This window comes from Gossypium arboreum, chromosome 5, assembly GCF_025698485.1.
Source record: "Gossypium arboreum isolate Shixiya-1 chromosome 5, ASM2569848v2, whole genome shotgun sequence".
NCBI classification, from domain to species: domain Eukaryota; kingdom Viridiplantae; phylum Streptophyta; class Magnoliopsida; order Malvales; family Malvaceae; genus Gossypium; species Gossypium arboreum.
Genome location: NC_069074.1, coordinates 93,041,268 through 93,054,090, shown reverse-complemented (window position 1 = coordinate 93,054,090; position 12,823 = coordinate 93,041,268). Strand labels below are relative to the sequence as shown.

Below are 12,823 nucleotides of genomic sequence, written 5' to 3'. Positions count from 1 at the left end.
TTAATTAAATAATAATTTGAAAGTCTTAAATTAACTATCAAGCCATTTCTATACTTAGTGAGTAAACACACTCATTTGTGAATGCAACCCATTTCTCTTACTTCATCATTTTTATTCATTTTTGTTTATTTGGTTCTATATGCAATTTATTTTTGGTTTTAACGAGCTAGTAGAGGGATCGATTGGACATATATAATTAAGGCTCAAATAATTTATAATTAAATTCCAAGTTTCCATCTATTAATTATAATTTTATTTAGTTACAAAGTCATTCCACTATAGTATCGTGACTGAGCCCATCCTAATTACATACCATTACAAAAGCTACCCAATAAGTGCTCATCCAATGACTTTTACATAAGTGTGTTACCCTCATAGGATATCCTTAATTTTTTGTGGAATAAATTTGTTCTCTCAATATGATCTTATTTTATCTCGTTGTAACCAATAGGACCCATTTCCACGTTTACTTTTCATCTATCATGTAATGCTGATGAGAGGATATTAGTTACGCATTAGTTGGGTTATGAATTCTATTATTGTTAATAAATCTACATACTGCATAAGTTGTATACCCAAAGCACTAACTTTCAGTTCCTTATCTATTTGAACTTAGACTTTTACCTACATCAAAGTATATGAGTTATACATACATAGTCTGTCATCCACTAAATATTAAGATATGCCACACTATGAACGTCAAAAGTTAGTAAATCCATAATGGATCTAAGATCTAACCTACTTGGGTCATGTCTGATGTACTGTTAGTCCAATCAGTCACATTTATGTCTCTATTTTCTAAGAGTTATTCACTTCAATGCTCAAGACAAAACATCTTCCCAATTAGACTTGATAGGCGACATATCAGTCTTTCAATCATTAGCACATTTTCAATTAGACTAAAGACCTATTTATATTCATTTACTAATACAAGTTATCTTTCTATATTATGATCCGATCGCTTAGTATTAGTTAAATGTTAAATAACCAATAAGTCAATATTTGCTTCAATTTTCATTTAATCATTGCATATTTACCTTAATTTTGTCATAACATTTCATTTAATCATTTTGCCATAGCATTAACCCGACTTTATTAAAATAATTTGACCAACTTTTTGCCTCAATACAATCATCGTGGGAATGATACTCACTTATCACTTTTAAGGGCTTATATAAAGCTTTATTAAATGTATGAAATTTTTTATTTCCTATTTTTGGGAAATGTTTTCATTTTAAATATTTATAAATAAAAATAAAAATATATTTTTAATAAAAAATATGAAAGAAAATTTAATATTTTTAGAGAATTAATGCATTCAATTTTTACTAAGATTTTTTTCAATAAAGGTGAAATTATTTGATAATGGAGTTTTTAAAATTGGTTGTGAAATACATAGTGAATTTACCCAATGTTGGTCCTAATAAAAATACATTTGATAAATTTGAAGGAATGTAAATTAATCAAATAATTTTAGTAATTTTCACATATTTTTATTTTAAAATGTTAACCAAAATTACAAAAATCATTTCCATTAAAAAGAGAACTCTGAAACCAAACGGAATTCATTTTTGGTTTGTTTTAAGTAAACCTACACTGACACAAGGAGGGTAGAACTAAGGGAGAGAATGGAGGAGAAAATTGCTTTCAAGAATCTACATAGCAGAGAGTATCAAGGTCACAAAAAGAAAGTAAGGTTTTTTTCTTTTGGATTCTTTTTCCTGTTTCTCTTTCTCTCCTAATTGAAGAATATTTTGATATCCTTTCTCAAAGGTGCATTCGGTAGCTTGGAATTGCACCGGCACCAAGCTTGCTTCCGGTTCCGTCGATCAAACCGCTCGAGTTTGGCATATTGAGCCTCACGGTCATGTAAGCTGTCACCCCTCTTTTTTTTTTTTTAATTTTCTTCGTTTTTCATTGTTTTTTTCTCTTCTGGGTATTTTGAATGTTGCTTTTTTATTACAGCACTAATAATGAATTGGGATTTGATTCGAGATGCGTCTTCGTGCACTCGTTCTCATGGGCATCCTTTTGCTTAGGCTTTTAGGATACTCAAAATAAATCTTCTTATTTTTGGATATAAAAAATCTTGTTTCTGAGGTTGCTATGATTGCATTAGTATATTGATGAGAAATTTTGATGGAAAATACTAAAGATATCAACTATTGGACTATGACTTTTAAATGGAAAAAGTAAGAAGATAAAATCTCAAAATTCATTCAAGTAAAGTAACTGCTTTTAGGATACACATACAGTAATACAAGCAGTTTTTAGATACCTTGATAGCTGGCGTCTTAGTCTTTTACATCCGTTTTTATTGTATCTTCTCCAAAAGCATCTTTCCCTTTGCAGAATTTATCTGAAATTGATTTGGTTTGCGTCTTGAATGTTGGAAATTTAATAAATTCCCTGTTGTTAATAGTGATTTTCTCTAATGTCTGGTGCAGGGAAAGGCTAAAGATATCGAATTGAAAGGACACACTGATAGCGTGGATCAACTATGTTGGGACCCTAAACATGCTGATCTCATAGCAACTGCATCTGGTGATAAGACTGTTCGTCTATGGGATGCTCGAAGTAAGTGAATACCGTTTTATGTAAGATCGAAGAGGAACTACTATGGCTTGTACAGCCATGATTATTATGTTGAATACCATGAAATCTGCTTATAGGAGGTTAACTAAATAAATTGTCATGATGTCACTTAGTTGCTTAACCATCATATAATTATTTACCTTTGCTTACATCGGGTTTTGCAGGCGGGAAGTGCTCCCAGCAAGCAGAACTTAGTGGGGAGAATATAAACATCACGTATAAACCAGATGGGACGCACATAGCTGTTGGTAATAGGGTATGCTCTATTGTCTTATGTCACTTTGTGCACTTCAACACATCTCCGACTTGGAATCTTTTACATGCATTTGTTTTTTTTGAGTAGCAATAGAACATTTTTTTTTTTTGGCATTGTTCCATCACGATAATAAAAATTAGTTTATCATTGATACTATGTTCTATTTCTCTCAAGGATGATGAATTAACAATACTGGATGTTCGAAAATTTAAGCCAATTCACAGACGCAAGTTCAGTTATGAGGTATTGTTCAGTTCATACTAATTTGCTCTCCTCTCCTTTGTTATTTGATCAACTTTGAAGATGTTAATTTTGGAAAACACATTCATACTTGCATTTGAGGCCTAGTTTCCAAGGTTTAGTTTATGCATAAAACACAAACTTGAGTATATAAAGTACCAAGCACATTTAAGCGTGCAATGTATTCATTTAATACTTAATTGTCATTACAAATTGGAACTAATGGCCATTATAAATTACCAACATTTTTACCCTTTTCTCAGTTAACTCTTTGGAAGTAATGACTAATCATGGGATGCTAGAAATTGTTACTTAAGCTGTATGATTAAACAGATGAATAAAATTTCTTTCTCCAGGTAAATGAAATTGCTTGGAACATGACAGGAGATATGTTCTTTTTGACGACTGGAAATGGTTAGAACAATTTCTTTGTTAGCAATTATGCTTCTCTCTTTGATTCAAAAATGGTTTATTATTGGTAAAAGTATCATGGAGGCCCCTGTACTAGAAGTCAGATTGCATTTTGGCCCCTATACTCGAAAGATGAGCAAATTAGTCCTTGTTACCTTAGATCAAAGAGCAAACTGGTCCTTTTGTTAAAAAATTCATCATTTTTACTGCTAAAAACTTGTCCTTGTACATCAGATGAGGTACACGTGGCATGCCTCATGTAAATAACTAATTACTTTGTTAGCTATGCCAATTTTCAACAGTGCAAAGGGATGAAATTTTGAACAGGAATGACTGATTTGCTCTTTGATCTAACATATAGGGATTATTTTGCCCTTTTTTGAGTAGTGGGGGCAAAATGCAATTTGACTCCTAGTATGGAGACCTTGATGGTACTTTTACCTTTATTATTACTCCTTAGTTTATAGGATGTTTATGTTCTATATGTTAAATGTTCTTCTCAGGTACTGTTGAAGTACTTGCTTACCCATTACTTAGACCAGTTGACACCCTCATGGCACATACTGCTGGTTGCTACTGTATTGCAATTGATCCAACAGGAAGGTTTGGTCTAACTCTGTCTTGATATTATTGGTTTACCAGCCTTATATCTATATGCATCTATCATGTAATGTGTGTATTTAATCTTTACATGTTTTTCATACATCCAAAGGTTATTTTTTGTTTCTTGAATACGAGGTAGAAGTTTCTTTTTCCATTAGATGATAAAATCCATTACTCTTCTATGGTAGATACTTTGCTGTTGGAAGTGCTGATTCCTTAGTCAGCCTTTGGGATATATCGGAGATGCTTTGTGTGCGAACATTTACTAAGCTTGAGTAAGTTTCACCTGAATACATGCTTTTTATTAACTTTTGTCACATTTCTCATGGGCATGAAATGACCATTTGCGTTCTGTGCAGGTGGCCTGTCCGGACAATAAGCTTCAATTATACGGGAGATTATATTGCCTCTGCCAGTGAAGATCTATTTATTGATATAGTATGTACTGGTTGAACTTCCTTATCTGTAAAACGGTTAATAAAAAAATTATCGTATTCATGTTTCTGCTGTTATCTGAAACAGTCCAATGTTCATACGGGACGAACCGTGCATCAAATTCCTTGTCGAGCTGCCATGAATAGTGTGGAATGGAATCCAAAATACAATTTACTTGCTTATGCCGGAGATGACAAGAACAAATATTCAGCCGATGAAGGTGTGTTTCGGATATTCGGTTTCGAAAGCAGTTAGTTAATGAGGTAATCCTTTTAGTTCTAGTTGACTATTTATTGTTTTCTCTGCAAAACCAACTGTTCTTATGTATCCATGGATTTCTAATACTTGATTATGGTTTTTTTTTTTATCCAATAAACCAATTTGAATTTCCTTCTTGCTGTTTATCTTCTAGCACATTGTGTGCGTGGCACATTGCTATTTGCTAATTATCAATTCCAACAAGTAATTTGAAATGAATTTATCAAATCTCTGTCAGTTCCACCTTGAACTTGTTCAATCTGAGTTAATTTGAATCCAAATATCGAGAGCAATTTCGATATTTTAATCCAAAAGGTAAAAAATCTTTCCTGTCCCTTTCGATTTCGAAATTGAGCAAATTGGTACTTTTTAAAAAAGTTGGAGCAATTTATAATCCTTGTTCATTTCGAAAATAAGGATAAATCACCAAGTATATGATTTTGATTGGTATAATAATAAATTTAGCCTTTAAAGTTTTCATATTCTATTAATTTGGTCTTAATAAATTTGTTACTGTCTCATGTATCTCCAATTTTCAAAGGAGGGAGTAATTCAAAATTGAGAGAAACTGGGGAATTGCTTTTACCAATCCAGAGATCCAGAGTGATGGGAACTCAAGTCCACTTAGAAATTGAACCCAAATAGATGAGTGTACTACAAAAGGAGTGGGGATGGGCATACAAGTTGATCTAAGAAATAATAAAAGAATGAAAGAATTTTATTATTTGAGTTGAATAGAAAGAACTTGTTGTACAACTAAAATTGAGCACACAAGTGGTGTCGCCATTGAAGATCTCAGAAAAGCAAAGCATCTCTTAGATAGTACAATACGAGATCTCAGGTCGCCTCCATATGAGCGGCAGACGACGGCTTCTTTTATCTGTTGGTGATGTAAAAGGTTTATCGGACCAAGATGCTTCATCCCCAATCAAATACCTCCATTAGCATCCTCCATCCAATCATCTATATAAAACAAATCAATCAGAAGCCAATGATAAATAAAAAAGTTGAAACAAATTTTATATCTTACCTTATCAGAATCCACAGAGCATGAACTTGCAGAATGGGAAAACCAAAGCCGAGATGCAAACAATAACAATAGTAACCAAATACTGAGAACACCATGTTAATGGCTTCCACTTAATTTCAACACTGGAACTCTTCATCCTCTTCCCAATATGAGGCTCTTTTGATAAGTCAAAGCTTTCACCTTTCATCCTCAATTCTTGAATACACCTAGTAAGAGCTCGGTTATCATTTCGTTCCCTCTGCAATTGCTTCCCTACTTTCCAATACCTACAAAGCTTAACCTGAACCAAAAACACAAACACAAGTGAAGTCGAAAGCGAAACAATGGATGGTATCCACCATTTCTTACAAGTATGGTGTTGTCTAACACCAACGGATGATGTAAACAAGACGTTGAAGAATAAGCCATGGAAGACAAGGAAGAAACAAGAGAGTTGGAAGATTTGTGTTTTGATGGAATCTAGTCTTGATGCTTTAACTGCAATTTTACAATTGAAAAGATCTTCTTCTCTTTGCCATAATTTGAGAAGTAAAAGATGGCCTGGACTTCGAGAGATTTCCATCAATGGATGGTTTTGGATTGCAGTGATTGTGGTTAAAGCAGATGAGAGCTTGTGTTGATGTTCTTCATCTACTGGGATTTCTACAATGTGGGTATTTGCCATTTCAGCCATCACTCAAACAACAACAACAATAATAATAAATTAAAAAAATAAGAAACAAAAAATTTTAAAATGCTGATGAAGCAGAGAGAGATTGGCAGATGAGATGAGATGAGATGAGATGAGAATGGGTATTGTTGTGGGAAATGAGGATAGTTTCTGATATTTAAACGCATGGCATTGGGTAACGGTAATATTTTGGAATCCCCCAACGGTCGGATTTTCTTCTTCTGTTTAGGCCGTACTTGAAACAAAAGCCCAATTTTATAAGACAGAGCAAGGCCCAATATCCTAACTGAAACAGCTGAAATATTTTCTTGTGGGCCACTTCTAGTTTTTATTTTTTTTACCAATAATTGTTGTGAGGCGCGTAGCCAAAGGGCTAGCATGGTCCAGCCTCCCTTTAAAATTTTAAATTAGTAAAATTAAAATTGTACTTTAATTTTTTTAAAAATAATAATAATTTAATTTAATTCTTTAAAATTTTTTGACTTCATTCCTTATTGTTGTATAACTCTTTCTTTCAAGTCAAGAAATTTAGGATTTTTAATAATAATTACTCAATTAAAATTTTATTTTTTATAAATTAAATTATTTTTAAATATAATTATCCTTTTAAGAATTTTTTTACCTAGAAATGGCATAAATTCTAGTTGTTCTAAAACTAAAACATTTTCTTTTTCTTTTCAAAGTGAATTAGAATCTAACTCCCACATGGCTAAATCTAAGCTGTCTTAAGTTTTTAAATTTAATTTTAGAATTTTGTATTTAATCTACTTAACTTTTGACCTCACAATTTAAATCATGATAGATTAAGGGTTGCTCGATAAATTATCTTTTTGACCTCATCTATTTAAATTACTTCTTAAGATTGTCAATCCCAGAGTTTAATTGCAGTTAACCCAATCCAACTTATTTCAAGCTTGGAACGTCGTTCTTTGTTTAGTATTGTATTTTATAGAAGAAATATTATAAAAATATCTAGAAAAAACTAAATTATTCATTCATATAAAATAAATTATTGAATAATATTTTAATATTTTATTATCAATTTTAACAATATATGAAGAAGTCTAATGTTTAGCTCATAATAAATAACTTTTTTATTCAATATTACTACCAAATGAAAACATCTTCCTTTAAAAATATTAAAATTTCTATTTTTATATATAATATTTTACAATTGCACTTAAATTTTGAAGCGAATAACAATAATTTTATTATTTAGGTTTTTATTAAATTTTAATTTTCATATTAAATTATTTAGATTACAACAGTTAACCTTAGTTATTACAAATTATTATTTAATGATTTTTTGTTACTGTTAGTATCGTGCTTCCATATTTTAAATTTGGTAATTTTATTTTGGATATTGATATGTCTACAACGTAACATACTGTTTTTGCCTCATCGTGACAACAAGATTTCTTGTAACATCATGACCTAACATACTGTTTTGGTAAAAATAAACCAAATGGTACATGTTTCAACACTTCCAACCAACCTATTCAATGTACTCAATAAATCACCGACTTGACTTGAATCTATCCATAGTAAAGGCATACCAAAACAATCAATTAACCATTTCCATTCAAACCATTCAAAATAAGTTCAGTTTAACATAAAACATACCAATTCAACTCATTCATTTGTACACCATCCATCCATCCAACCAACTAGCCATTCAATATCATCATCTTATCTATGTTAATCCATGTTCAAACATGCTATTTTAATCATTAAACATCACTCAAACACATTCATCAAAACAAACCATTTCAACTAGGCTTTAACATCGCCAAAATCTAGGTTTCAAGCTATGTCTAACATTTAAAGTAAACCTATTCAAAACACCTATGTACACGCCACAATTCGGGACTTAAAACAATCGAAAAACTACCGATTTGAAAATTGGATAGTGTAAGCTTCAAAGCAATCCACTTGAAACATTTTGCAAAATGGCAAACTACAAGGGAAGAGAAAAATAATGAGATAAACATATTAAATGCTTAGTAAGTTCATAGGCATTTAAACCAAACTTACCTTAGCTTTCTATTACGTACATAAAACCAATATGCTGATAGAGTTGGGCTAGTTATGAAAATTCACAACATCAAACAAGGTGAGTTTAGTATATAATCAAATTCATATGGCAACAATTAAGATGTATCGACCCAATTCACTTTACAATCAACATTTCAATACCATACTCATATTCAATTCACATCCATCCCTTTGAACATTAATCGCTTATCATTCATTTCAATAATTCCATTTTACAATCACCAATTAGCTAGATGAACTCTAGTAAACAACCTCGAATACACACACCAAGTTGCTCATCTGAGCAGTAACTACACCACACTAGGGCTTCTGTGGAGACATTCAATTATCAATGGTCTGCAACAAAGGTTGGATCTCGATATAATCTGTAATGATCTCCGTACAATCACATATCTCATACAAGCCCGCATGTAACCTTATTGGCATGTAAATTGTATCCTAACCTTTATTGAGTTCACTCGAATATCAAAATCACATATAATCAATCTTTTACAATTTAGTTCATTTCTCACCTTATAAACTATTTGCCACAATTCAACCCACAATCAAACATACAAACACAATACAAGAAAATAAAAATTTAAACATATTAATACCATATGAACTTACCTGGAAAAATCAGCAATTAAGTTGGAACTTCAAAGATTATTCGTCAATTTTGGCTTTTTTCTGATTATCTCCAATTTGATTCAAATTTCTATCTAAACAATTATTTTTAAACAATTTATCAATACCAAAAATTTTATATCATCCTATGATATGTATGAATCAGTTTTAATTTTATTTTTTGAATGCCCCTAAAATTTTATATTTTATTCAATTTAGCCCCTAAAACCGAAATAGCCATAACTTTCAATTTTGAGTTTCGATTTCAAAACCAATCTCCATCACATCCTTTTACGACCCTCTACTTTCTATTATTATAGAAATTTCAGATCAATTATACAATTGATGCACTTTAGTCCTTTTTAACAAAATTAATAATTAAACCTTACAATCAAGTCATTTTTCACATATAAGCTAAAAATCTATCAGTTTAACACCAAATTCTACAAGAAATCAAGTATGGAAACTTTCAAAAACTTTACAAATTAGTATATGGACTAGCTAAATCAAGCTCCCATGACCTCAAAAACATAGAAAAATACAAGAAAATGACTTAAAAAATTTTCCTAGTTAAGGAACGAATGTACAAAGCTTCACAAGGTTTCTTATTCACGTTTTCTTCTTTGGGTTCGGTGGATGGATGGAGAAGATGAGTCTTCTTTCATTCCACTAAAATTTTACTTTTATACCTAATTAATCATATTTAATTTTAATTAACTTTAATTATTAACTTATTAATCACATGTTAATGTTATAATCCACCAACATATATTAAAATTGGTTTAATTATCATTTTAAACTTTTGGCTAATTTCAATTTAGATCCCTAAACCTTTGGCCAATTAAAACATATAGTATAAGCTTTTATAATTTAGTCATTTTACCTTAATTAACTATCAATTCAGCAAAATTACTAGACCAAATTTTAATATATTTCTATATTATCCTTGTAAATATTAATTATGGATTCAAATTACGAAAATAGAATTCCAAAATCGTCGTTTTCGACACCATTAAAAATTAAGTTGTTAAAAAAAAATAATGTAGTTAAATAACTTCCAATGTTTTATTTTTTTCTTATTAAAATTTAAGAAACACTTTTTCTTTTTACTTATATTAATAATTTCTATGTAATTTTACAAATTATCCCATATTTCCCTTTATGGCCTCCATTTTTTTCCTTCAATTGGATTAGACCTTTAGTGAGTAGTTGTTTCACCAAATCCTAGCAAAAAGTAGTACACCATTTATCCTTTAGAATTAGAAAACAACAAAACAGTGTGTGTGGAGTCGGCGTAAGAGCTGAGTAAGCAAACCAAAAGCAAGCTATTACTCCACCTCTCTTTTATTATTCTTTGGTTAAATTCTTTGGTGAGTTCCTATACGTTTACGTTTAGTACCAAATTAGTCCCCTCTACCATAAAAACTAAACAATTCAATCTTGATAACATTACAAAAAAGAAATAAAGTTGACCGTTGAAAATTTTCAAGCTACCATGTTTTAAAGTATTATGTATAATAGTCAACAACTTTATAATCCGAGTCTAATCATGTTTGGATCAGGGTGAAGTCAGAACAAATTTTTAGAGGGCTGAATGAAATTTTAATTTCTTATAGTCTATATCTTTATAATTTGTAAAGGATTAAATTAAATTTTTATAATTTTAGAGGGGCCAAAGTGTAATTTTACCTTTACTAATTTAAATTTTTTTAAAAAAAATTTAAAGGACCTAAATAGAAATTTTCTATTTTAGAAGAGCCGGCCCCTGCCAGCCACTTAAATTTGCCTCTAGTTTGGATCAGAGGCGATATTTAGGTAAAACTTTCTCAATAATATCGTAAAAAATTGTTGAATTTTGTATATCTTTTTACTCAACTCGAATTTCGATAAAATAATTCTAAACTTGATTTTATAACAAAAAGTAATTCAATCTATACTATATATTAAATATAATGTGAATAAACTCAATTAAGAAATTATTTAGAAAAATAAAATTACCTTTTTATTAACTCATTTATTCTATTTTTAAAATTTTAAAAACTATTTGTAGAAAACTGTTAATACAATTATTTATTTTAAAATATTTATTTTAATACAATGATTTTAAATTATTTTAAAATCATGTAAAGTCAAATTATTCAATGGACTAATGGATGCCACGTCCACTAAACGAACTTGAGTTGGGAAGTAGACAGACAAAAGGTCCCTCCCTCTATTTCCCCCAATCACATGTACAATGATTGTGACATGTAAAAGTAGAAATTACAATAAAATAGTCCAAATAAGTAATTAATAGCGGATTAAACTTATTCACTGGTGGCTGTACTTAGATTTGGTCATAAGTCGGATTATTTGAACCCAAATTCGATTCAGTCTAGTTTATGTTTTGGCTCAATCCGAACCCGGTCTATTATGTAAAAAAATTGCCATTCAATGTTTATATTATTGGGATTGATCTTGCTCTTATATTTCTAAACCCCTTATTGCTAAATAAGAGGATAATACGCTTCAGCATACTCGAACCTATATTTTTTTAGATTGGCAACAATGCCCAAGTCAATCGAGCCAAGACTCAATCGGCCAAATAGAAAACGCTTTAAATGTACTTAAGTAAATAATAAAATAATAATATAAATAATTTTAATAACTATAACATCTAAATAAATTAATAAAAATAATTAATATATAATAATGTTTAAAATATAATTTATAGTACAATTAAATGTATAATAATGTCGATGGGATCTTACTTCAATTAGCATGAGCATTATTATCAATGTAGGAGGACGTGAATTAGAATGTATTGAAGCGCATTATCTTCCTATTTATGAGTTAAGGAAGGACAATGGATAGTTCTAAGTTTTATACCAAAAAGAGCAGATATGATTATAATCTATAATGAGATTGTTCCAAAAAATATACAATAATAAAAATATTTCAAAATGAAATTTATCATTATTTATCCATCTACTTAATATTTAATTAATATATTTATTACAAAATTATTTTAAAAATAAATCAATAAAATTATAACTAAAAAGAACTCAAAGAATAATTATATGTATGTGTGTGCTTATCTATATATATAATTGATTGTTTGTAATTTCTATTAAATTAAAAGTTACAAAAGTAACTTCCAAATAAAATAAAATAAAAGCATAATATTAAATTAATTAAAAATAAAAATTAGATATAAAAAATTATTTATACATAAAAATAAATAAAATATATAATAATGAAGGAAAAATAATTATATATTTATTTATAAAATAAATAATAAATAATAAATAAAATATCTAAAATAGAATAATAGAATTTAAAATTTATAAATAAACTGATTAATTTTTTGCGAAATTTGTAAATAACCCTATTAAGTCTTAATTTCTAAATTATCCTTATAATTTTTTGTACTAACTAAAATACCCTATTAACTCCTCGACTCCCTTAGGAGTTGGTTTTATATAATATATAGATTTAAAGGATGAAGATGTTAACACTAAAATTCGAACATGAACTTTAAAATGCCAATAGAAAGCTTTAATCACTTTTTTTTGAGTTACTCGCCTTCTCTATGTAATCATTGAACTCAATTCATCGAGGCAAAAAGTAAATTTGAATGGTAATTAAGTCTATTATTGAAATGATATTAAATTAGATTAAATCA

The 12,823-nt window shown here is 29.5% G+C and overlaps 2 protein-coding genes across 2 annotated transcripts; one reads left to right on the top strand and one right to left on the bottom strand.

Annotated features, from left to right (window-relative positions):
• The first annotated feature begins 1,508 nt into the window (after positions 1-1,508).
• Positions 1,509-4,916, top strand: LOC108488417 (THO complex subunit 3). The gene is made up of 10 exons (XM_017792697.2): positions 1,509-1,691; positions 1,774-1,869; positions 2,448-2,577; positions 2,760-2,851; positions 3,026-3,094; positions 3,448-3,505; positions 4,006-4,105; positions 4,294-4,380; positions 4,465-4,543; positions 4,628-4,916. Exons 1-10 carry the CDS (start codon positions 1,629-1,631, stop codon positions 4,793-4,795), a joined length of 942 nt encoding a protein of 313 aa, XP_017648186.1. The 5' UTR covers positions 1,509-1,628; the 3' UTR covers positions 4,796-4,916.
• A 462-nt stretch (positions 4,917-5,378) lies between these two features.
• LOC108488418 (uncharacterized) lies at positions 5,379-6,627 on the bottom strand. The gene is made up of 2 exons (XM_017792698.2): positions 5,829-6,627; positions 5,379-5,761 (listed from the first exon to the last, which is right to left on the bottom strand). The coding sequence occupies exon 1, from the start codon at positions 6,499-6,501 to the stop codon at positions 5,833-5,835; it is 669 nt and encodes a 222-aa protein (XP_017648187.1). The 5' UTR covers positions 6,502-6,627; the 3' UTR covers positions 5,379-5,761; positions 5,829-5,832.
• Between the last annotated feature and the right edge of the window lie 6,196 nt (positions 6,628-12,823).